At 45.1% G+C, this 25,580-nt stretch overlaps 1 protein-coding gene across 1 annotated transcript in view; it reads left to right on the plus strand.

Annotated features, from left to right (window-relative positions):
* Nucleotides 1-25,580, plus strand: part of LOC311123072 (delphilin-like) — a gene marked incomplete at both ends in the record, with an annotated part of 48,135 nt that overhangs the window by 17,949 nt on the left and 4,606 nt on the right. The window contains 13 exon segments of the mRNA XM_084158136.1: nucleotides 8,833-8,918; nucleotides 11,806-11,875; nucleotides 15,124-15,447; nucleotides 16,807-16,838; nucleotides 16,841-16,957; nucleotides 17,892-18,032; nucleotides 18,951-19,048; nucleotides 19,409-19,586; nucleotides 19,900-20,235; nucleotides 21,234-22,150; nucleotides 22,259-22,346; nucleotides 22,883-22,960; nucleotides 23,954-24,150. Of these exon segments, the coding sequence (XP_084014262.1) occupies nucleotides 8,833-8,918; nucleotides 11,806-11,875; nucleotides 15,124-15,447; nucleotides 16,807-16,838; nucleotides 16,841-16,957; nucleotides 17,892-18,032; nucleotides 18,951-19,048; nucleotides 19,409-19,586; nucleotides 19,900-20,235; nucleotides 21,234-22,150; nucleotides 22,259-22,346; nucleotides 22,883-22,960; nucleotides 23,954-24,150 (2,662 nt within the window).

The following is a 25,580-nucleotide window of genomic DNA, read 5'->3' on the forward strand; positions in this document are numbered from 1 at the left end:
TCTAATATTATAACACAACACAACAATTATAGCTATCACTGTCCAACTGATTATGCGACAGAGGAATTCTAATTATGACTCAGAAGGTCAGTAAACAGTCACACCATACAGTATGCTCTGCTCTAAGCCATGCAGTATGCTCTGCTCTAAGCCATACAGTATGCTCTGCTCTAAGCCATACAGTATGCTCTGCTCTAAGCCATACAGAATGTTCAGCTCTAAGCCATACAGTATGCTCTGCTCTAAGCCATACAGAATGCTCCGCTCTAAGCCATACAGTATGCTCTGCTCTAAGCCATACAGAATGCTCAGCTCTAAGCCATACAGTATGCTCTGCTCTAAGCCATACAGTATGCTCTGCTCTAAGCCATACAGTATGCTCTGCTCTAAGCCATACATTATGCTCAGCTCTAAACCATACAGAAGGCTCTGCTCTAAGCCATACAGAAGGCTCTGCTCTAAGCCATACAGAAGGCTCTGCTCTAAGCCATACAGTATGCTCTGCTCTAAGCCATACATTATGCTCAGCTCTAAGCCATACAGAAGGCTCTAAGCCATACAGTATGCTCTGCTCTAAGCCATACAGTATGCCCTACTCTAAGCCATACAGTATGCTCTGCTCTAAGCCATACATTATGCTCTGCTCTAAGCCATACAGAAGGCTCTGCTCTAAGCCATACAGTATGCTCTGCTCTAAGCCATACAGAATGCTCAGCTCTAAGCCATACAGTATGCTCTGCTCTAAGCCATACAGTATGCTCTGCTCTAAGCCATACATTATGCTCAGCTCTAAGCCATACATTATGCTCAGCTCTAAACCATACAGAAGGCTCTGCTCTAAGCCATACAGAAGGCTCTGCTCTAAGCCATACAGTAGGCTCTGCTCTAAGCCATACATTATGCTCAGCTCTAAGCCATACAATAGCCATGCTGGAAACACTTGGTTTGTTATTTTTAACTAAAACACAACCAATCTTCGTTAAATATAAATACCAAACTTGTTTTTGCATGGATTCCGCGTCGCGGTTAGCTTTTAACAACTAGGCCCGCTATTTCTTGTCCCAGAATCCCGCTTAACTGACAGGTTGACGTCTGCTTGACAGAGCCGCTAACCTAGCTAAGCAGCTAGCCATCAAGCTAACGAAGTTAGTCCCAGATGAGTTTTCCAATGGAGCCTCTTTGTCTAGAGAGGTAAATGAACGGTTCCAGCGCTGTAGGAGCTGTATCTACTACGCTTTGTTTCAGGACAAACTGGATCACTCAGAGTTCCATTGCACCAATTGTTTGCTTGCCGAGGATTATAGGCTTGAGGTGGCGTCCTTGATCACGCAGGTTGCCAGCCTAGGTAAGAAACTGGGGGAAACGCAGAGTGGAATGTTTACCTTTTCTACGCCAGAGGCTGGATGGCATTCGCGCTTGTTGGATGCATCTCTGCCTTGTCATTTGTCATTATCCGACTGGCCGGTGTTGCCCAGAGTTTTTTCGCCAGGGGAGCCATCTCCTGTCTCTCCTCCCCCATCTGATAGCGGAGTCGAAGAAGCACAGCAAGAGGAGCATGGCAATCAACAATGGTCACATGTCATGAGCCGTGGAAGCCAAAGACAGCGGCCTCCCGCAAAGCAGTATATACTCCCAACGTGAGGCCCGGAGCGGATGCAAAGAACAAATAGTTTCGCCGTCCTGGAGCCAGCACCTTCGTCGCTGGGGGTACCTGTGTCTGCGGCCGCTGTGCCTACTCCTACTCCTTCCCCTACGATTTAAAATTTGACTTCAGCAACTTTCCGTCACTGCTCTGGATCGACCGGGGCTTCTCCATCTGTTAGAGGCCTCCGCCGGGAGCTACGTGCTCAAGTTATCCTGCCTCTCGCCCGTCCTTAAAGGGTTCTCAGAATCCTGTGAAGCGTGGGAGTGGGTGGATTTTCACGTCCTTCTCGCCAGTGGGCAGCTCCATGGTAAGAAATGTGACTGTTCCTGGTGCAAAAACAATGTCCTATCCCGGAGCTCGAGTAAATTAGATTACTAAGCTGCTCCCGAATGTACTACGTCAGGACATGGAAATCGATTCTATCATAGTCCATTATGACATTATGAAGGGCAGCTCTGAACACTTGAAACTGGATTTTAAAGAGCTGATTGACTCTCTGCTAGACACTAATAAAAGACCCACCATATCTGGCCCTGTGCCCTCTCTGAATCATGGCATTGAACGCTTTAGCAGGATTATTTCTCTTCAAAACTGGCTATGTGATTATTGCAGCTCAATGAGTGTAACTTTTGTTGACAATTTCGATACCTTTTGGAATCAAAACACATTTTAGAAGGAGGATGGGATCCACCCAAATAATTTGGGTTCCTAGATCCTTTCACAGCATTATAAGGATGTGTTGAGACAATTACTTATCAATGACCCAAGCCCAGCTCAGTTAATCCCTACCATTGTGTCGCTGAGTTGTCGTAATGCTTTAGCAAATGTACATTATACCAGGGGTGTTGGTAGACACAATGTAAGTAACCTAATTTATGTCCCTCTAACTGCCCTGAATGCCTCTACTGATCCTACAGCTATTGTATGCAGCAATTGTGTGCCTATGAACCAGATTCATGCTGTTAGCACTGAGGCAGTGTGCCCTAGTAGAAAGTCCACTGTGTGCAGCTCACCCTGCACTAACATAAATTACATGAGAATATCTACTTCGGCTAAGCTTCCCAGTAAAGCAATGAAAACAAGCAAGCATCCCAGAGAAGTGCTCAAAATAGCCCACGTTAACACATGTAGCTTAAGAAACAAGGTTCATGACATTAATAACTTGCTAGTAACAGATGACATTCATATTCTGACTATCTCTGAAACTCACTTAGATAATACCTTTGATGATACAGTGGTAGCAATACATGGTTATAACATCTACCGAAAATACAGAAATGCCAGTGGGGCGGTGTTGCGGTCTATATTCAGAACCACATTCCTGTAAAGCTTAGAGAGGATTTCATGTTAAATACTGTTGAAGTAATATGGCTACAGGTTCATATGCCTCACATAAAGCCCATTCTGGTGGGAAGCTAATATAGTCCACCAAGTGCTAACAGTCAGTATCTGGATAACGTGTGTGAAAAGTTTGATGGTGTATGTGAAATCAACAGAGCCATATTTTCTGGGTGATTTAAATATTGACTGGCTTTCATCAAGCTGCCCACTTAAGAGGCTTCAAACTGTAACCAGTGCCTGCAACCTGGTTCAGGTTATCAGTCAACCTACCAGGGTAGTTACAAACAGCACAGGAATGAAATCATCAACATGTATTGATCACATCTTTACTAATGCTGCAGAAATGTGCTTGGAAGCAGTATCCAGATCCATCGGGTGTGCTGATCACAATATAGTAGCCATATCTAGGAAAACCAAAGTTCCAAAGGCTGGGCCTAATATAGTGTATATGAGGTCATACAATACGTTTTCTGGTGATTCCTATGTTGTTGATGTAAAGAATGTTTGTTGTTCTGTGGTGTGTAATGAGGAGCAAACAGACGCTGCACTTGACACATTTATGAAATTGCTTATTCCAGTTACTAAAAAGCATGCACCCATTAAGAAAATGACTGTAAAAACTGTTAAATCCCTGTGGATTGATGAGGAATTGAAAAATGGCATGGTTGAGAGGGATGAGGCAAAATGAATGGCAAATACGTCTGGCTGTACAACCGATTGGCAAACGTACTGCAAATTGAGAAATCATGTGACTAAACTGAATAAAAAGAATAATAAAATACACTATGAAACAAAGATAAATGACATAAAGAATGATAGTAAAAAGCTTTGGAGCACCTTCAATGACATTTTGGGGAAAAAGGCAAACTCAGCTCCATCATTCATTGAATCAGATGGCTCATTCATCACAAAACCGACTGATATTGCAACTACTTTAATTATTTTTTCATTGGCAAGATTAGCAAACTTAGGCATGACATGCCAGCAACAAACGCTGACACTACACATCCAAGTATATCTGACCAAATTATGAAAGACAAGCATTGTAATTTTGAGTTCCGTAAAGTGAGTGTGGAAGAGGTGAAATAATTGTTGTTGTCTGTCAACAATGACAAGCCACTGGGGTCTGACAACTTGGATGGAAAATTACTGAGGATAATAGCGGACGATATTGCCACTCCTATTTACCATATCTTCAATTTAAGCCTACTAGAAAGTGTGTGCCCTCAGGCCTGGAAGGAAGCAAAAGTAATTCCGCTACCTAAGAATAGTAAAGCCCCCTTTACTGGCTGAAATAGACAACCAATCAGCCTGTTACCAACCCTTAGTAAAGTATTGGAGAAAAAAATGGTTTGACCAGATACAATGCTATTTTACTGTAAACAAATTGACAACAGACTTTCAGCACGCTTATAGGGAAGGACATTCAACAAGCACAGCACTTACACAAATGACTGATGATTGGCTGAGAGAAATTGATGATAGAAAGATAGTGGGTGCTGTTTTGTTAGACTTCAGTGCGGCTTTTGACATTATCGATCATAGTCTGCTGCTGGAAAAACGTATGTGTTATGGCTTTACATCCCCTGCTATATTGTGGATAAAGAGTTACCTGTCTAACAGAACACAGAAGGTGTTCTTTAATTGTATTCCCACGGGACATCAGTATGAAAAATTTATGCACTCACTAATTGTAAGTCGCTCTGGATAAGAGCGTCTGCTAAATGACTAAAATGTCCCAAAAAAAATGGAAGCCTCTCCAACATAATCTAGGTATAATCGGAATTCCCCAGGGCAGCTGTCTAAGTCCCTTGCTTTTTTCAATCTTTACTAACGACATGCTACTGGCTTTGAGTAAAGCCAGTGTGTTTATGTATGCGGATGACTCAACACTATACACGTCAGCTACTACAGCGACTGAAATGACTGCAACACTTAACAAAGAGCTGCAGTTAGTTTCAGAATGGGTGGCAAGGAATAAGTTAGTCCTAAATATTTAAAAAACTAAAAGCATTGTATTTGGGACAAATTATTCACTAAACCCTAAACCTCAACTAAATCTTGTAATAAATCATGTGGAAATTGAGCAAGTTGAGGTGACTAAACTGCTTGGAGTAACCCTGGATTGTAAACTGTCATGGTCCAAACATATTGATACAACAGTAGCTAAGATGGGGAGAAGTCTGTCCATAATAAAGCACTGCTCTACCTTCTTAACAGCACTATCAACAAGGCAGGTCCTACAGGCTCTAGTTTTGTCGCACCTGGACTACTGTTCCGTCGTGTGGTCAGGTGCCACAAAGTGGGATTTAGGAAAATTGCTATTGGCTCAGAACAGGGCAGCACGGCTGGCTCTTGGATGTACACAGAGAGCTAACATTAATAATAGGCATGTCAATCTCTCCTGGCTCAAAGTGGAGGAGAGATTGACTTCATCACTACTTGTATTTGTGGGAGGTATTGACATGTTGAAAGCACCGAGCTGTCTGTTTCAACGACTAGCACACAGCTCAGACACCCATGCATACCCCACAAGACATGCCACCAGAAGTCTGTTAACAGTCCCAATGTCCAGAACAGACTATGGGAGGCGCACAGTATTCCATAGAGCCATGACTACATGGAACTCTATTCCACATCAAGTAATTGATGCAAGCAGTAAAATGTGATTTTAAAAAACAGATACAAATACACCTTATGGAACAGCGGGGGCTGTGAAGCAACACAAATATAGGCACAGACACATGCATACACACACACACGATAACATACGCACTATACACACACGTACACATGGATTTTGTGTTGTAGATATGTGGTAGTGGAGTAGGGGCCTGAGGGCACACACTTGGTGTGTATTGAAATTTGTTATGAATGTATTGTAATGTTTTTCCGGACCCCAGGAAGAGTAGCTGCTGCCTTGGCAGGAACTAATCGGGATCCATAATAAATACAAATACACATACATACAGTATGCTCAGCTCTAAGCCATACAGTAGCTCAGTTTATCTGATGTAGAAGCCTGGTCTCATAGACTAGACGTAACATAGGAAAAGTAAATCAGGGACACTCAAATTAGTATGATTACATTTACATAATTTAGCAGACGCTCTTATCCAGAGCGACTTACAAATTGGTGCATTCAACTTATGATAGCCAGTGGGACATCCACCTATTTTTTATTTTTATTTTATTTTATTTTATGGGGGGCGGGGGAAGAAGGATTACTTTATACTATTCCAGGTATTCCTTAAACAGGTAGGGTTTCAAGTGTCTCCGGAAGGTGGTCAGTGACTCCGCTGTCGTGGCGTCGTGGGGGAGCTTGTTCCACCATTGGTATGATATGTTACGTTTGGTATGGTTACATAAGACAGATGGTTACTTAAGGCAAAAACAAAAGTAGGGTGGTTGGTCAGGGTGGATGAGTTGACGTATAACATTATTGTCTAGCAACCCAAAGGTTGCGAGTTCAAATCTCATCAAGGACAACTTTAGAATTTGAGCTAATTAGCAACTTTTCAACTACTTACTACTTTTTAGCTACTTTGCAACTAATTAGCATGTTATCTAACCCTTCCCCTAACCCTAACCTTAACCCTTTTAGCTAACACTTCCCCTATCTCTAACCTTAACCGTTTTAGCTAACCCTTCCCCTAACCCTAATCTTAAACCTTTTAGCTAACCCTAACCTTAACCCTTTAACCTAACTCCTAAACTTAACCCTAACCATAACCCTAACCCCTAACCCTAACCTCTAGCCTAGCTAATGTTTTGTTACGTTTTGCAAATTCGTAACATATTGTACATTTTGCAAATTTGTAGCATATAAAATTAATTGTAATTCGTAACATATCATACGAAATGGGTGATGGACATCCACAAATTAATACATACCATACGAAACGTAACATATCATGCTAAATGGAGATTTACATACAGAATAATACAAAATGCTATGAGACCAGGTTGGCTGTAGGGTTAACATCATCACACCACTCCATGCCAGTTTTACAGATAGACTTTACAGTAGACTCCAGTCCATGTTTTACCAACAGCCCTCCCTACTCCTTCCCCGTACCCAGGGCCAGTGTTATCCTAATGAGCAGCATGTTGGAATATGTCCTGTGTAATCACCTTGACAGCTCATATTCAGTAACAGTAAGAGACAGCCCATGGTATTAGATAGGAGATTAGCTGTGCCTCTGATTAGCATAGCCTCCATCACATGTAGGACAGACAGGAACCTGCTTTGTACAGATAGTCTAGATCTCTCACTGACCTGCTGCCACAGGGCTCTATCCATTGGCACCTTTTCTGTTATGTGGAACTAATTGATACACTATTGTTTATGGTGAACTGCCTTTCGAGGTTTAAGGTTTCAAGTCAGTAAATTCAGGAATAGTGAATAGAGCAATATTGAATTCTCTAGTGATGATTGATTGTTCATTGGATCATCCACATCACGTTTTCAGTATTCAGCTCCTCTTCTGTGCTGTTTCTTGGGTTATGGTACTGATGTATAGAAAGTCCTAATGCTAGATGGGGAGAGAGATGAGATATCTGTTTTCTTGACCTTTTCTAACCCTCTAGTCTCTTATCTCCAGGGTTTTGCAGTGCTGAGCCTACCCTCTTACTCTGTGCTTCTGTACGTATAGCACAGTACAGTGTTATTATTATTATCAATATTATTATTATTATTATTACTATAAAACATCATTTGCATTTTTCTCATCTGTCCCCATCTCACATAACAAGCATAAAGACAATCAAATAATGGGTTTTACCGGTTTCCTCTCTGCTCCTTGTTCTGCTTTATGGACCTCTGTTTATATCTTACCATGTTGCCTTGAGTAGTTTCCATGGCAACTGTGATATCTCCATCCCAGTCTTTGATGGTTATGGTTCTTTCTGGGAGCCAGGGAACAGAGACATCACTGTCTGAGCTGGAAAGGATACCTGTTATGTGGTATTCCTACTGGACACACTAGCTGTCTGAGCTGGAAATGATACCTGTTATGTGGTATTCCTACTGGACACACTAGCTGTCTGAGCTGGAAATGATACCTGTTATGTGGTAATCCTACTGGACACACTAGCTGTCTGAGCTGGAAATGATACCTGTTATGTGGTATTCCTACTGGACACACTAGCTGTCTGAGCTGGAAATGATACATGTTATGTGGTATTCCTACTGGACACACTAGCTGTCTGAGCTGGAAATGATACCTGTTATGTGGTAATCCTACTGGACACACTAGCTGTCTGAGCTGGAAATGATACATGTTATGTGGTATTCCTACTGGACACACTAGCTGTCTGAGCTGGAAATGATACCTGTTATGTGGTAATCCTACTGGACACACTAGCTGTCTGAGCTGGAAATGATACATGTTATGTGGTATTCCTACTGGACACACTAGCTGTCTGAGCTGGAAATGATACATGTTATGTGGTATTCCTACTGGACACACTAGCTACATTCCTTTATTGTTTTATATTTGGTGGGATTCAAGTTACATAAAACCCAAGATGATGTGGGCATAATAATATGAATTGATTGCTAGTTACTGTTGAGAACGCTATTCAAAACGCCCAAAGGTACTTCATAAATACAGTTGAAAGCTGTTGACAGCATGTTGATAAAACGCCCAGTGGTACTTCATAAATACAGTTGAAATCTGTTGACAGCCCATTGATAAAACATCAGTACACAAGAGTGGTAGTAATGTAGTTCCTGCATATTACAACTACATTGTTACAACCGTATCTACAAAAATGTATACAAATATCTGTCAGAAACTAATAAAGGCTTTGTAATGTTTCCTCAGCCTCCAAGCTCCCCCCAGGACGGTGAGGGTTTACAGAAGGAAGAAGAGTTTTGGGTTCACCCTGAGAGGCCATGCCCCTGTCTGCATCGACTCTGTCATCCCAGGTAAGTGATGACGCACTGCTGATTAGACTTCTCTATGTAGTGTGTTGTATAACACTGTATTGTCCTGGGGGAAACCTCCCCCGACAGTTTTTTTTCTTCTTGTCAAGACCAGTATGTAGGGGATGTAGTTTCAGGCATTTCTTCTACGCCTGCTACGTTAGGTTAGTCTTTTGTTGTTGTTTTTTGTTTGTTTAAGGGGCCGTCTGAGGCGATAAGCGGACTGTTCAGGGATTCTAACAGAGATTGAGATGAGGATGAATGCATGGATGGATGTGGACGTTGCTGTGTGCGGTGATGGAGAGATGTTCTGCTGTAGAGGTCAGGTTGTACCAGAGTGTTATAATAGGGGGGTTTACCGGATGTTCCTCATTGTCGGAGCTGAAGAGGGGGGAGGAGTGAGTGTGTATGTGTGTGTGGATGATGCCTTTCGCCCACTCCAGATCTGAGCAGAGGCCAGCAGTAAGTTAGTCACTGACTCAGTGGGCTAGGCCTTATGAGGACTGCTGCTGTGGGTGGATGAGATGAGATCTTGACGTATAGGCAGGCGTCCACACAGGCATCCATAAGAACACACTGTCTCATGTCAGAGAGCCTGCGTGGCCCTGTGGTACAGTACACCTACTTAACATGGATAATATTATGCTTCATTGGTTCCCAAAGGGCTACTACCAGCATAACCCAATACATCAGACAAAACATGGTACATAAAAACAACAGCAGTCAAATACCACATACTGATTTGATTAATGGTGCTAATATAAATGTTGTGTTTTGCATATCATTATGGGTTATGTGTCTTCTCTCCTTTTCTCTCTGACTGTCATCCCCCTGTCTCTCTGAATCTCATCCCCCTGTCTCTCTGACTCTCATCCCCCTGTCTCTCTGACTGTCATCCCCCTGTCTCTCTGACTCTCATCCCCCTGTCTCTCTGACTCTCATCCCCCTGTCTCTCTGACTCTCATCCCCCTGTCTCTCTGACTCTCATCCCCCTGTCTCTCTGACTCTCATCTCCCTGTCTCTCTGACTCTCATCCCCCTGTCTGTCTGACTCTCATCCCCCTGTCTCTCTGACTCTCATCCCCCTGTCTGTCTGACTCTCATCCCCCTGTCTCTCTTACTCTCATCCCCCTGTCTCTCTGACTCTCATCCCCCCGTCTCTCTGACTCTCATCCCCCTGTCTCTCTGACTCTCATCCCCCTGTCTCTCTGACTCTCATCCCCCTGTCTCTCTGACTCTCATCCCCCTGTCTCTCTGACTCTCATCCCCCTGTCTCTCTGACTCTCATCCCCCTGTCTCTCTGACTCTCACCCCCCTGTCTCTCTTACTCTCATCCCCCTGTATATCTGACTCTCATCCCCCTGTCTCTCTGACTCTCATCCCCCTGTCTCTCTTACTCTCATCCCCCTGTCTCTCTGACTCTCATCCCCCTGTCTCTCTGACTCTCATCCCCCTGTCTATCTGACTCTCATCTCCCTGTCTCTCTGACTCTCATCCCCCTGTCTCTCTGACTCTCATCCCCCTGTCTCTCTGACTCTCATCCCCCTGTCTCTCTGACTCTCACCCCCCTGTCTCTCTTACTCTCATCCCCCTGTATATCTGACTCTCATCCCCCTGTCTCTCTTACTCTCATCCCCCTGTCTCTCTGACTCTCATCCCCCTGTCTCTCTGACTCTCATCCCCCTGTCTCTCTGACTCTCATCCCCCTGTCTCTCTGACTCTCATCCCCCTGTCTCTCTGACTCTCATCCCCCTGTCTCTCTGACTCTCATCCCCCTGTCTCTCTGACTCTCATCCCCTGTCTCTCTGACTCTCATCTCCCTGTCTCTCTGACTCTCATCCCCCTGTCTCTCTGACTCTCATCCCCCTGTCTCTCTGACTCTCATCCCCCTGTCTCTCTTACTCTCATCCCCCTGTCTCTCTGACTCTCATCCTCCTGTCTCTCTGACTCTCATCCCCCTGTCTCTCTGACTCTCATCTCCCTGTCTCTCTGACTCTCATCCCCCTGTCTCTCTGACTCTCATCTCCCTGTCTCTCTGACTCTCATCTTCCTGTCTCTCTGACTCTCATCCCCCTGTCTCTCTGACTCTCATCCCCCTGTCTCTCTGACTCTCACCCCCCTGTCTATCTGACTCTCATCTCCCTGTCTCTCTGACTCTCATCCCCCTGTCTCTCTGACTCTCATCCCCCTGTCTCTCTGACTCTCATTCCCCTGTCTCTCTGACTCTCACCCCCATGGCTCTCTTACTTTCATCCCCCTGTATCTCTGACTCTCATCCCCCTGTCTCTCTGACTCTCATCCCCCTGTCTCTCTGACTCTCATCCCCCTGTCTCTCTGACTCTCATCCCCCTGTCTCTCTGACTCTCATCCCCCTGTCTGTCTGACTCTCATCTCCCTGTCTCTCTGAATCTCATCACCCTGTCTCTCTGACTCTCATCCCCCTGTCTCTCTGACTCTCATCCCCCTGTCTCTCTGACTCTCATCCCCCTGTCTCTCTGACTCTCATCCCCCTGTCTCTCTGACTCTCATCCCCCTGTCTCTCTGACTCTCATCCCCTGTCTCTCTGACTCTCATCTCCCTGTCTCTCTGACTCTCATCCCCCTGTCTCTCTGACTCTCATCCCCCTGTCTCTCTTACTCTCATCCCCCTGTCTCTCTGACTCTCATCCTCCTGTCTCTCTGACTCTCATCCCCCTGTCTCTCTGACTCTCATCTCCCTGTCTCTCTGACTCTCATCTCCCTGTCTCTCTGACTCTCATCTTCCTGTCTCTCTGACTCTCATCCCCCTGTCTCTCTGACTCTCATCTCCCTGTCTCTCTGACTCTCATCCCCCTGTCTCTCTGACTCTCATCTTCCTGTCTCTCTGACTCTCATCCCCCTGTCTCTCTTCAGACAGCCCAGCTGAAGACTGTGGTCTCAAACCAGGAGACCGCATCCTTTTCCTCAACGGGCTGGACATGAGGTACACAAACCTTTTATAACTTTACCTTATGATGCACACAGGACAGTGAGCCAACCTGATGAGTTTCAAGTTTTAATGTCACGTGCACAAGTACAGTGAAATGCCTTTCTTGCATTAACCCCAACAATGCAGTAATCATAACAATGTAAAACTAAAAATAACAAGGTAGAACTAAAATACACGAGATATAAGAAATAAGAAGAACACGACAAAGTAAGAAGCTACTGTATATACAGGGTCAGTTCCAGTACCATATTAAAAATGTGTAGGGATACTGGAGTGATAGAGGTAGATATGTATAGGGGTAAGGTGACTATGTACAGGGTCAGTTCCAGTACCATATTAACAATGTGTAGGGATACTGGAGTGATAGAGGTAGATATGTATAGGGGTAAGGTGACTATATACAGGGTCAGTTCCTATACCATATTAACAATGTGTAGGGATACTGGAGTGATGGAGGTAGATACAGTTGAAGTCAGAAGTTTACATACACCTTAGCCAAATACATTTAATCTCAGTTTTTCACAATTCCTGACATTTAATCCTAGTAAAGATTCCCTGTCTTAGGTCAGTTAGGATCACCACTTTATTTTAAGAATGTGAAATGTGAAATGTCAGAATAATAGTAGAGAGAATGTTTTATTTCAGCTTTTATTTCTTTCATCAAATTCCCAGTGGGTCAGAAGTTTACATACACTCAATTAGTATTTGGTAGCATTGCCTTTAAATTGTTTAACTTGGGTCAAACGTTTCGGGTAGCCTTCCACAAGCTTCCCACAATAAATTGGGTACATTTTGGCCCATTCCTCCTGACAGAGCTGATGTAACTGAGTCAGATTTGTAGGCCTCCTTGCTCGCACACACTTTTTCAGTTCTGCCCACACATTTTCTATAGGATTGAGGTCAGGGCTTTGTGATGGCCACTCTAATACCTTGACTTTGTTGTCCTTAAGCCATTTTACCACAACTTTGGAAGTATGCTTGGGGTCATTGTCCATTTGGAAGACCCATTTGCAACCAACCTTTAACTTCCTGACTGATGTCTTGAGATTTTACTTCAATATATCCCACATCATTTTCCTTCCTCATGATGCCATCTATTTTGTGAAGTGCACCAGTCCCTCCTGCAGCAAAGCACCCCCACAGCATGATGCTGCCACCCCCGTGCTTTGGGATGGTGTTCTTCGGCTTGCAAGCTACCCCCTTATTCCTCCAAACATAACAATGGTCATTATGGCCAAACAGTTCTATTTTTGTTTCACAAGACCAGAGGACATTTCTCAAAAAAGTAAGATCTTTGTCCCCATGTGCAGTTGCAAACCGTAGTCTGTATTTTTTATGGCGGTTTTGGAGCAGTTGCTTCTTTCTTGCTGAGCGGCCTTTCAGGTTTGGTCTATATAGGACTCGTTTTACTGTGGATATAGATACTTTTGTACCTGTTTCCTCCAGCATCTTCACAAGGTCCTTTGCTGTTGTTCTGGGATTGATTTGCACTTTTCACACCAAAGTACGTTCATCTCTAGGAGACAGAACACGTCTCCTTCCTGAGCGGTACGACGGCTGCGTGGTCCCATGGTGTTTATACTTGCGTTTATACTTGTGTACTATACTTGCGAACGTGGTACCTTCAGGCATTTGGAAATTGCTCCCAAGGATGAACCAGACTTGTGGAGGTCCCCCAAAAAATGTCTGTGGTCTTGGCTGATTTCTTTTGATTTTCCCATGATGTCAAGCAAAGAGGCACTGAGTTTGAAGGTAGGCCTTGAAATACATCCACAGGTACACCTCCAATTGACTCAAATTATGTTAATTAGCCTATCAGAAGCTTCTAAAGCCATGACATCATTTTCTGGAATTTTCCAAGCTGTTTAAAGGCACAGTCAACTTAGTGTATGTAAACTTCTGACCCACTGGAATTGTGATACAGTGAATTATAAGTGAAAGAATCTGTCTGTAAACAATTGTTGGAAAAATGACTTGTGTCATGCACAAAGTAGATGTCCTAACTGACTTGCCAAAACTATAGTTTGTTAACAAGACATTTGTGGAGTGGTTGAAAAACAAGCTTTAATGACTCCAACCTAAGTGTATGTAAACTTCCGACTTCAACTGTATGTATGTCACGATGGTTTATAGACTGGACGGACCAAGGCGCAGCGTGATAAGCATACATGTTTATTAAACGAATAAACACACAACAAAAACAACAACCGAAACGTGAAGTCCAAGGTAGCACACAAACATACCATAACACGGAACAAGATCCCACAACTAACAGGTGCCAAAAGGCTGCCTAAGTATGGTCCCCAATCAGAGACAACGAGCTGCAGCTGCCTCTGATTGGGAACCACCCCGGCCAACATAGATCTACACATTCTAGATCTAAACATAGAAAACAACATAGCAAACACAACACAGAAAATACACACCCTGACTCAACAAATACAAGTCCTCAGAGTCAGGGCGTGACAATGTATAGGGGTAAGGTGACTATATACAGGGTCAGTTCCAGTACCATATTAACAATGTGCAGGGATACTGGAGTGATAGAGGTAGATATGTATAGGGTTAAGGTGACTATATACAGGGTCAGTTCCAGTACCATATTTACAATGTGTAGGGATACTGGAGTGATAGAGGTAGATATGTATAGGGTTAAGGTGACTATATACAGGGTCAGTTCCAGTACCATATTTACAATGTGTAGGGATACTGGAGTGATAGAGGTAGATATGTATAGGGTTAAGGTGACTATATACAGGGTCAGTTCCAGTACCATATTTACAATGTGCAGGGAGTGATAGATGTAGATATGTATAGGGGTAAGGTGACTAGGCATCAGGATATATGATATGTAAACTGGTGTGTGTCTGTGCGCACACACATGCATGGATGTGTGTGTGGAATGGTATTTGAGAAAATGATTTTAGGAAGTCCTTTCACATGCTTTAAAGGTACGTATTATTCCATTTTATTCTGAACATGAAGTGTAGGAGTGAACACAGCCTGGGTGGAATCACATTTCACCGCCCATAGCACAATATCACCCAGAGTATTACCCACAAATACTTCATTATACCACCCTAGTAACCATGTAAACTAGGGGTTACATGGTGAGTAGTGGAGCGCACTACTGAATACTGTAGTTAGTAACTCTCTATACCTTTCAGCGCCTAAAGGAGCTGGTCCTATGACAACATACTTGCCGATTGTAGTAGTGACAGTGACTGTGTGTGTCTCTTCAGGAACTGTTCCCATGAGAAGGTGGTGTCCATGCTGCAGGGCAGTGGGGCCATGCCCACCCTGGTGGTGGAAGACGGACCCTCTGGTTACTCCCACTCTGACCAGGGGGACGAGGAAGACTCTTCCCCAGGCCTTGCCCTTGCTGTGGCCCCCAGGTCCCGCTCCCGCTCCCCGGTCCCCCTCAGCTCCCTGCAGTGGGTGGCTGAGATCCTACCCCCCAGCATCAGGGTCCATGGTCGCACCTTTAGCCAGCAGCTGGATCATCTCCTGACGGTGCAGGAGAGATACACCATCTGCAAGGCCCTGGAGACCTTCTTCCAACACAGGTGGGGGGAGAGGGAGGGGAGAAGGGGGACGGTTGGTATTGGAGGATGGAGAGAGAGAGAGAGAGAGAGAGAGAGAGAGAGAGAGAGAGAGAGAGAGAGAGAGAGAGAGAGAGAGAGAGAGAGAGAGAGAGAGAGAGAGAGAGAGAGAGAGAGAGAGAGAGAGAGAGAGAGAGAGAGAGAGGGAGAGGGAGAGGGAGAGGGAGAGGGAGAGGGAGAGGGAGAGGGAGAGGGAGAGAGAGAGAGAGAGAACTAACTATTTGCACATTGTTACAACACTGTATATATACATAATTTGACATTTGAAATGTCTTTATTCTTTTGAAACTTCTGAGTGTAATGTTTACTGTTAATATTTATTGTTTATTTCACTTTTGTTTACTATCTACTTCACTTGCTTTGGCAATGTTAACACACGTTTCCCATGCCAATAAAGCCCTTAAATTGAAATTGAATTGAATTGAATTGAGAGAGAGAGAGAGAGAGAGAGAGAGAGAGAGAGAGAGAGAGAGAGAGAGAGAGAGAGAGAGAGAGAGAGAGAGAGAGAGAGAGAGAGAGAGAGAGAGAGACCTTTTATCTCTTCAAATGTCAGGAATGATTATATATTTGTTTGAAATGCATCACACATCAAGGGTAAAGATTACATTAATTGTATTTGTACCTACCCTAGAAGAGAATTACAGAAACGTCTTTAAATATTCTGACATTTCCCTACCAAATAACACACCTACCCTTCAATAATCTGCTTTAATCATAATATGGTTCATTTCATCTCATTACATGAACTAAATGTAAATTATATCATTATATAAATTATATAATGGTAAACTTGTCTAATCTAAAGCAATACATGTTATTTTACAGAGTACAGAATCAAAGAGTCACCAAGACAAATTCCCTATCAACATTACTGAATAGCAATAAACCTTTTCGAAAGTATGATTTTCTTTTGATACTTTTATTTTAGCATGTTTGGGAAAGTAAACTCGCACACATTAACGTGCTGCCAGGTGCATGGAGAAAAAAGTATTCTTAATAAGAAAAAGAAGAAAAACTCCAGCACACTGGTAGGAGTTGAGTTGTACCTCAGAGAATGACTTGTACCTCCCTGTAAAATACCCTGATGAAACGTTGGTTAAAAGATCCATTCAGTTATTGGAAGCATCAAGATTACCATTAGTTAATTATAACTATTAATTATATTATTTAACACATTATTAGTGCTTTAGTTTTTCTTCTTTTTATTGTAGCATGTTTTAAAACACTTTTATTTTAGCAACAAAAAAGACAGATTTCAATTCTTTGTCTGAGATGTTCAGAGTTTCTAAAATGGCGGCTCTGCCCTTGTATATATATGTTCAGGAACGTGGACACCCTGATTGTTGACGTATTCCCGTGTTGGACACTCCAGCCAAGCAGGTGATCTGGCAGTTCATCTACCAGCTGTTGACCTACGAGGAGCAGGAACACTGTCAGAGCAAGATCTCACGCTTCCTTGGCTTTAAGACTGCAGGTGGGTTAGCTAGCCATTAGTCACATCTCTCTGCCTGCTTGGGATGGGAAGACTGCAGGTGGGTTAGCTAGCCATTAGTCACATCTCTCTGCCTGCTTGGGTTGGGAAGACTGCAGGTGGGTTAGCTAGCCATTAGTCACATCTCTCTGCCTGCTTGGGATGGGAAGACTGCAGGTGGGTTAGCTAGCCATTAGTCACATCTCTCTGCCTGCTTGGGATGGGAAGACTGCAGGTGGGTTAGCTAGCCATTAGTCACATCTCTCTGCCTGCTTGGGTTGGGAAGACTGCAGGTGGGTTAGCTAGCCATTAGTCACATCTCTCTGCCTGCTTGGGATGGGAAGACTGCAGGTGGGTTAGCTAGCCATTAGTCACATCTCTCTGCCTGCTTGGGTTGGGAAGACTGCAGGTGGGTTAGCTAGCCATTAGTCACATCTCTCTGCCTGCTTGGGATGGGAAGACTGCAGGTGGGTTAGCTAGCCATTAGTCACATCTCTCTGCCTGCTTGGGATGGGAAGACTGCAGGTGGGTTAGCTAGCCATTAGTCACATCTCTCTGCCTGCTTGGGATGGGAAGACTGCAGGTGGGTTAGCTAGCCATTAGTCACATCTCTCTGCCTGCTTGGGTTGGGTCTGTTGGGGGTGAGTGAGTTGAGTTACAGGAGGGGTCTCTGTCTGGTTATGCCCTCAACGGTTTAGATTTGTATAATTGTTTGTCTTCTCTTCCATAGTGGGTGATGCTTTTCTTCTTGAGAGACAAGGCTTGGCAGAGACAGCTAGATATTACCATGACAAGAACTGACGACTAGAGGATATATTTATTGTTCAGTGGGTGTGTGGGATATTCTTAAATATTTCCTCTTGTCATTCTAATTCTTCTCTCTCTCTGTGTGTGTGCGTGTGTGTGTATGTGCACATGTGTGTATGTGTGTGTGCAGCGGATGCAGAGCCAGTGCCAGGTGCAGGACAGGAGCACCACAGGAGGAGCAGCTCAGTCCGTGTGTCAGGAACCTCCTACAGAGACACCGTACGGGAGAGGAGCTCTGACGACTGTATCATCAGAACACACCTGGGAATGGGTACGAATGTGATCAGCTCAACAACTATTTATCCTTATCCTTGATTGGAAGGGTTTCCTCTCAACCAATCATTCCAGGGCTGAGGGTTCACCTGCTGCTGTTAACAGAGAACATACACTGACCATACAAAACATTAGGAACACCTGCTCTTTCCATGACATAGACTGGCCAGGTGAATCCAGGTGATATCTATGATCCCTTATTGATGTCACCTGTTAAATCCACTTCAATCAGTGTAGATGAAGGGGAGGAGACAGGTTAAAGAAGGATTTTTAAGCCTTGAGACAAAATATTTAAGTGCCTTTGAACGGGGTATGGTAGTAGGTGCCAGGCGCACCAGTTTGTGTCAAGAACTGCAACGCTGCTGGGTTTTTCACGCTCAACAGTTTCCAGTGTGTATTAAGAATGGCCCACCACACAAAGAATATCCAGACAACTTGACACAACTGTGGGAAGCATTGGAGTCAACATGGGCCAGCTTTCGACACCTTGTAGAGTCCATACCCAAACTAATTGAGGCTGTTCTGAGGGCAAAAGGGGAGGGTGCAACTCAATATTAGGAAGGTGTTCCTAATGTTTGGTATACCCAGTGTATATCCAAGCCTAGTATTGCATTAAGCCTATCTATACTCTCATAGGGCCAAATCTTAACTTGAGAAATGCATACAGTAACTTGGGATTTAGCATAAACCGTACATTGACACCAATGGGAGATTTGTGCAGAAATTCATGTTACGGTGTGTACTGTGTAGCGCACAGTAGATCTCAAGTTAGGATCCAGACCACAGTGACTGGACTACAGTCTCTGTTGCTTCTCCGTGCTGTTAACTACATTATCCTGCTGTCTCCCCTCCTCTCTGGGTTCGAGAGGAGGTGGATGCTCATGACTGCTTGTCCCTGTCCTTCATGTGGACGCAGGGATTCATGTGGATGCACCAGGGAGTGGGAGTGGGACACCCGGAGAGAGACAGTGTGGAGACGGCACTTCCTTCCCAGAGTCCCCTGACCTGAATCACGTGGGTATAAAACTGCAACACAATGCTCAGACATGCAGAGCCAGCGGTGCTAATTATGTGTGTACACCAGAGCCGGCTATTTATAAAGATAACTACTTACCAGGCAATGCTTTTACCAGTGCTTTTGGAAACACTTTATCTGGACGTCTGCTCATGAACAGTCTGAAAACATTATTATATGGTTATGCTAACGTTTAAAGCAAGACAAATATGAGGCATGTTGTTTAGGATTTTTACTCAAGGTCAATAATGGTTAACAAACTATCTAGTTATGATTCATAAAGAGTTTATAAGCAGACCTTGTGATAAAGCGTTCCCAGTGCTTTGTGCTAACAACCTGCTCACACCTACGACCCCTAGATGTCAGGAGTGTACACGGAGCTGGAGAGTGTGTACACAGGGAAGAGTGCCGTGAAGGCCATGCAGCAGAGTCACAGTCGCTGCTCTCCATTGACCCTGCCTGACCGAGCCGAGCTGGGACAGACTGACGCCTATGGCCAGTCTCCAGCTCGCTCCTCTCTCAGTCAAGGTAGCACAGGTAACACAGACATACACACACACACACACACAGACACACTGTTGACACAGCAACCACTTGAAGCCAATGGTCAGTAAATTGTAAAGGTTACAATAACATTGTCATAAACGTTGTCACTCATACTCACTTCAAGGATGCCAAATAAGATGATTTAAGATGGAACCCATGTGGTTTAAAGAGACTTCTTTAGAGTAAATGGAACCGACAGCTGCCACGTGGGTCAAGTTTTATTTCAACCAAATAAACCGCTGAGTCACAAAGTCCTCTGTTAGACACCTTTTAAATAATGGAGGGTTTCTTCTCCCCCCAACAGGGAACCGTAAATCAGGTCTGTCTCTGACATGGAAGGAGCCTCTGCCTGACCCTCTGTACGAGTTCTACCACGAGGGAACCATCCCCTCTCCGGGTAGCGCTGACTCCAACCCCTACGTGAGCCTAGAGAGCCCACCTCTATCCCCCCAGAACTCTGACGACCCCACCAGCCCCCTGTCCAGACGCAGGAAGCTTTTCACCTTCTCCAGACCCCCCCGGAGCAGGGACACTGACAAGTTTCTGGACGCTCTGAGCGAACAGCTGGGACACCGTGTCACTCTGGTGGAAGACTTCCTCCCAGGAGAGAATGACTATGAGGAGGTGAGAGACGGAGACAGTACATGAAGAGATAGTCACTATGAGGAGGTGAGAGACGGAGACAGTACATGAAGAGATAGTCACTATGAGGAGGTGAGAGACGGAGACAGTACATGAAGAGATAGTCACTATGAGGAGGTGATAGACGGATACAGTACATGAAGGGATAGTCACCATGAGGAGGTGAGAGAGCCAGAGCCAGGTCAGATCTGAAGACTGGAGGTGTGGCTTAGTAGGGGCGTGGCTTTCAAATAGGTTTTTAAAGTTATTTTTGGCTTTCAAATAGTAAATATAATTCTGGTTCATGTTCTGTTGTACAGTATTGTCATCACATGTTAAGGATGAGCACTGAGACTTTTGTAGCTTTAATGAGTTTTACACAAGAGTATGAGTTTCTCAAGTGCCTATCAGCATATCCCAATGTAGGGAGAGTTACCACTTTGCTATAATATTTAAATAATAATGTTATTACATTTAAATTAAAATATCTATTTAGCAAAAATATTGAAGGAACATTTTAATTTGCAGTGTACAAACTTAACATGATGAACAGGAACAACATTTACTATCACGGGTGGCCAAAAATACCTATCTGAAAGCCATGCCACCAATAGGCCACGCCTACTGAAAATAACCTGATTACCCAAATATGACCCAATGTGTGTTCTGTCCACTATTTACCCAGCGCTGGGTTGTTTTTAACGCAGCATTTTTTTGAATACCAGATCAAATTCATTGAGTGCAGAAACAGTCATGTCCAACAAGTTATTAAATTATCTACAGTACAGTATAAGAAATCTGATCTTTACTAACATGATACAGACGGTACAGTAAATGTAGTTGTTATTGCATCAACAGATATTTATGGGGTTGGTTTCCATGGTTTCTGAAGAAAAGCAGTGCACGTGAATAGGAAATGATTACATACATTATCGATGTACAATGAAGGTTAATTATAAGGTGTGTCTGAAGACTGGTTACAAGATGTAAATCAGATTACATGGTGTGTCTGATTAGGTGTGAGACTGATGATTATCTGCTGTGTCCAGATGAGTTTCCAGGATGAGCAGGAGGTGAGCTACCTCCCCCGCCAGCTGAGCAGTGCCAGCAGTGAGGACATCAGCAGCAACGATGACGCCACCTCCCTCACCTACTCCTCCGGGTCAGAACACATCCCCATCCCCCCGCCCCCGCAGAGCGCCCCGCCGCCCCCGCCCTTCCCCACCCCCTTACCCCCACCACCCTTCAGCTTCTCCGACCCCCTCCCCATTACCCCTGTCCTCTCCCACTTCTCCCCCGAACACATCCCCAGGGCGCGCATGTCCTTTCAGCCGCAGCACCCCATCATCCCCCCTCCCCCGCCTCCTCCACGGGCCTTCACGTACAACAGGCCGATCCTACACAAGGTGCTGCCTACCAGAGATGAGCTACAGGGCTGTGTCCACCACCAGGCTCCTCAGATGACTCTCCCCCTGGGCCATCGCTACTCTCCACAGCCCTCTCGCCCCAGGAACCTGCCCCGTCAGGCCAGCCAGCCTCAGCCCCTGACCCAGCCCATCCTGTGTCCCCAGCTCTCCCCTCAGCCCAACAGGCAAAGCCAGCTTGCCCTCCAGAGACACCACCAGCTTCACCACCAGCCCTACCAGCCCCAGCCCCAGCTTCACCACAGCCTGCCCCCCCAGGCCCCTCACCTGTCCCAGCCCCAGAGTCACCCTCCCCAGCCCCCTCAATCACAGACCTACGAGACCCCCACCTCAGTGTCAGAGCTCCAGAAACACAAGGTCCCCCCACCGCCCCCTCCACCCCTGCCGCCCCCCTGTGACCCGCCTCCGCTGCCCAATTCCAGTCCCTGTGCTGGGGACACCAACCACATGAGTGTGAGGAGACTGCGCTGGGAGCAGGTGGAGAACTCTGAGGGAACCATCTGGGGACAGGCATGTGTCGAGTCTATTGTACTAACCCTGAACCTGGAATCAGTACTGTTTGTTGTTGTTGTTGTGTTAAGAAATGTATTGACAGGTGAGATACTTTGTCTGCTTTAGCTTGGAGAGGACCCCGACTATGACAAACTGAGTGACATGGTGAAGTATCTCGATCTAGAGTTGCACTTTGGTACCCAACGGAGTTCCAGTAAGTTCTTTATTATGACCTCTTCATCAAACATCTCATCTCATAGTCATATCATATAGTGTATTCATATCACTGGTTCTGTTGATAACATTTTTTAATATTGTCCTTCTACCCTCATAGTCAGATATATTTATTTATTGATGTATTTATTTGACCTTTATTTAACAGGGAGTCCCATTGAGACCAGGGAACCCTGCTATACTGTATATTGCAATATAATGATTTTATTTCATAGCTGTGGAAAAGTACATTGATTTCATTAATTCAACATGGCTTGTTTTGTGTTTCATGGTGTCAGTGTATTGCTGATATTCCATGTTGTTGTTATGCGTTTACAGTTCACCAAGTTGTCCAATGGAGTCTACTAAGCGCGTCTATTCACCTGCTCATCAAATGCATTCTCCATAAGGCACCACCTACCATCCCTCTCTTCTCTCATTACCCATCCACCTTTAGTGCCTGTTAGTGTTTTCAACCCTGGTGCCTGGAGAGCAGCATCCTTACACTGTGATTAAATGTGTCAGTCTCTCTTCCAGAGCCAGCCTTCCTGCCCGAGAGCTTTAAAAAGAAAGACGTGGTGGAGATTCTGTCTCATAAGAAAGCCTACAACGCCTGTGAGTATGACCATGACCTTGGCCCCCAGGGATCTGAACCATGACCATGGCCTTGACCCCCAGGGATCAGAACCATGACCATGGCCTTGGCCCCCAGGGATCTGAACCATGATCATGACCTTGGCCCCCAGGGATCTGAACCATGACCATGGCCTTGACCCCCAGGGATCTGAACCATGATCATGACCTTGGCCCCCAGGGATCTGAACCATGACCATGGCCTTGACCCCCAGGGATCTGAACCATGATCATGACCTTGGCCCCCAGGGATCGGAACCATGATCATGACCTTGGCCCCCAGGGATCTGAACCATGATCATGACCTTGGCCCCCAGGGATCTGAACCATGACCATGGCCTTGACCCCCAGGGATCTGAACCATGATCATGACCTTGGCCCCCAGGGATCTGAACCATGACCATGGCCTTGGCCCCCAGGGATCTGAACCATGATCATGACCTTGGCCCCCAGGGATCTGAACCATGACCATGGCCTTGGCCCCCATGGATCTGAACCATGACCATGGCCTTGGCCCCCAGGGATCTGAACCATGACCATGGCCTTGGCCCCCAGGGATCTGAACCATGATCATGACCTTGGCCCCCAGGGATCTGAACCATGATCATGACCTTGGCCCCCAGGGATCTGAACCATGACCATGGCCTTGACCCCCAGGGATCAGAACCATGACCATGGCCTTGGCCCCCAGGGATCTGAACCATGACCATGGCCTTGGCCCCCAGGAACCTTTATCTCAATGATCTGAACAGACCCTCTAGGGCCAGGTGGCTCTGAGATTCAAACACAGGTTCTCTGATTTCTACAGAAACATGTTGTTGTTGTTTATCAGTTAAGGTCTGTTTTTATTGTCTATGACTGTTTTGTGTGGACCCCAGAAAGAGTATCAGTTGCTAATGTAACAGCTAATGGCGTCCAAATAAACAAATAAACCTCCTCTCCTCCATCCCATCATTCCACTCCTCCTCTCCCCAGCCATCCTGATCGCCCACCTGAAGCTGTCTCCAGGTGAGCTGCGCAAGGTCCTGATGACTATGAGCACAGACAGACTGGAGCCGGCCCACATCAAGCAGCTGCTGCTCTACGCCCCCGATGACCAGGAAGTCAAACAGTACCAATGTTTCGACCAGGACTCCGCCAAACTCAGCGACCCTGACCAGTTTGTCATGCAGGTAACTGAGACGCTGTTGTGTCAATGTTTCCCAAATGGTTGGTCGGGAGCCACTGGTGGTTTCAGCCAATGATGTCTGTATTGGCCCAGCCTGTCCCTCTAGGCCAGGGATCATCATCTAGATTCATCCACGGACCGATTCTTTCTTGAGCGGATGGTTGGTGGGCCGGAACATAATTACAAATCATTTGTAGACTTCAAATGAACCGCAAGAAGCCCAAACAGATATAATATTTGACTAAAACATGATCATTTCATCACGTGTCCCTCTATTATGGATGGGAATACTTGGGAACACATTTCCAGAAAACCAAATAAAACCACCCAGTTGGGGAACCCTGCTCTAGACTGTGGCTAGAATGTTTTAAAATGTTGTTTAAGTATTTTACTGTATACTATACACTCTTAGAAAAAAGGGTTCCAAAAGGGTTCTTCGGCTATCCCCATAGGAGAACCATTTTGGTTCCAGGTAGAACCCTTTTCCGTTCCAGGTATAACCCTTTTGGGTTCCATGTAGAACCCTCTGTGGAAAGAGTTACATAGAACCCAAAAGGGTTATACCTGGAACCAAAAAGGGTTCTTCAAAGGGTTTTCCTATGGGGACAGCCGAACCCTTTTAGGTTCTAGATAGCATATTTTTTTCTAAGAGTGTAGTACTAGTTTACTACAGTCGTGGTCAAAAGTTTTGAGAATGACACAAATACTAATTTTCACAAAGTCTGCTGCCTCAGTTTTGATGATGGCAATTTGCATATACTCCAGAATGTCATGAAGAGTGATCAGATGAATTGCAATTAATTGCCAAGTCCCTATTTGCCATGAAAATTAACTTAATCCCCAAAAAACATTTCCACTGCATTTCAGCCATGCCACAAAAGGACCAGCTGCCATCATGTCAGTGATTCTCTTGTTAACACAGGTGAGAGTGTTGACGAGGACAAGGCTGGAGATCACTCTGTCATGCTGATTGAGTTAGAATAACAGACTGGAAGCTTTAAAAGGAGGGTGGTGCTTGAAATCATTGTTCTTCCTCTGTTAACCATGGTTACCTGCAAGGAAACACGTGCCGTCATCATTGCTTTGCACAAAAAGGGCTTCACAGGCAAGGATATTGCTGCTAGTAAGATTGCACCTAAATCAACCATTTATTGGATCATCAAGAACTTCAAGGAGAGAGGTTCAATTGTTGTGAAGAAGGCGTCAGGGCGCCCAAGAAAGTCCAGCAAGCGCCAGGAAGTCTCCTAAAGTTGATTCAGCTGCGGGATCGGGGCACCACCAGTGCAGAGCTTGCTCAGGAATGGCAGCAGGCAGGTGTGAGTGCATCTGCACGCACAGTGAGGCTTTTGGAGGATGGCCTGGTGTCAAGAAGGGCAGCAAAGAAGCCACTTCTCTCCAGGAAAAACATCTGGGACAGACTGATATTCTGCAAAA

The sequence above is a fragment of the Coregonus lavaretus genome (genome assembly GCF_964263955.1).
Source record: "Coregonus lavaretus genome assembly, chromosome: 1".
In the NCBI taxonomy this organism is placed as follows: domain Eukaryota; kingdom Metazoa; phylum Chordata; class Actinopteri; order Salmoniformes; family Salmonidae; genus Coregonus; species Coregonus lavaretus.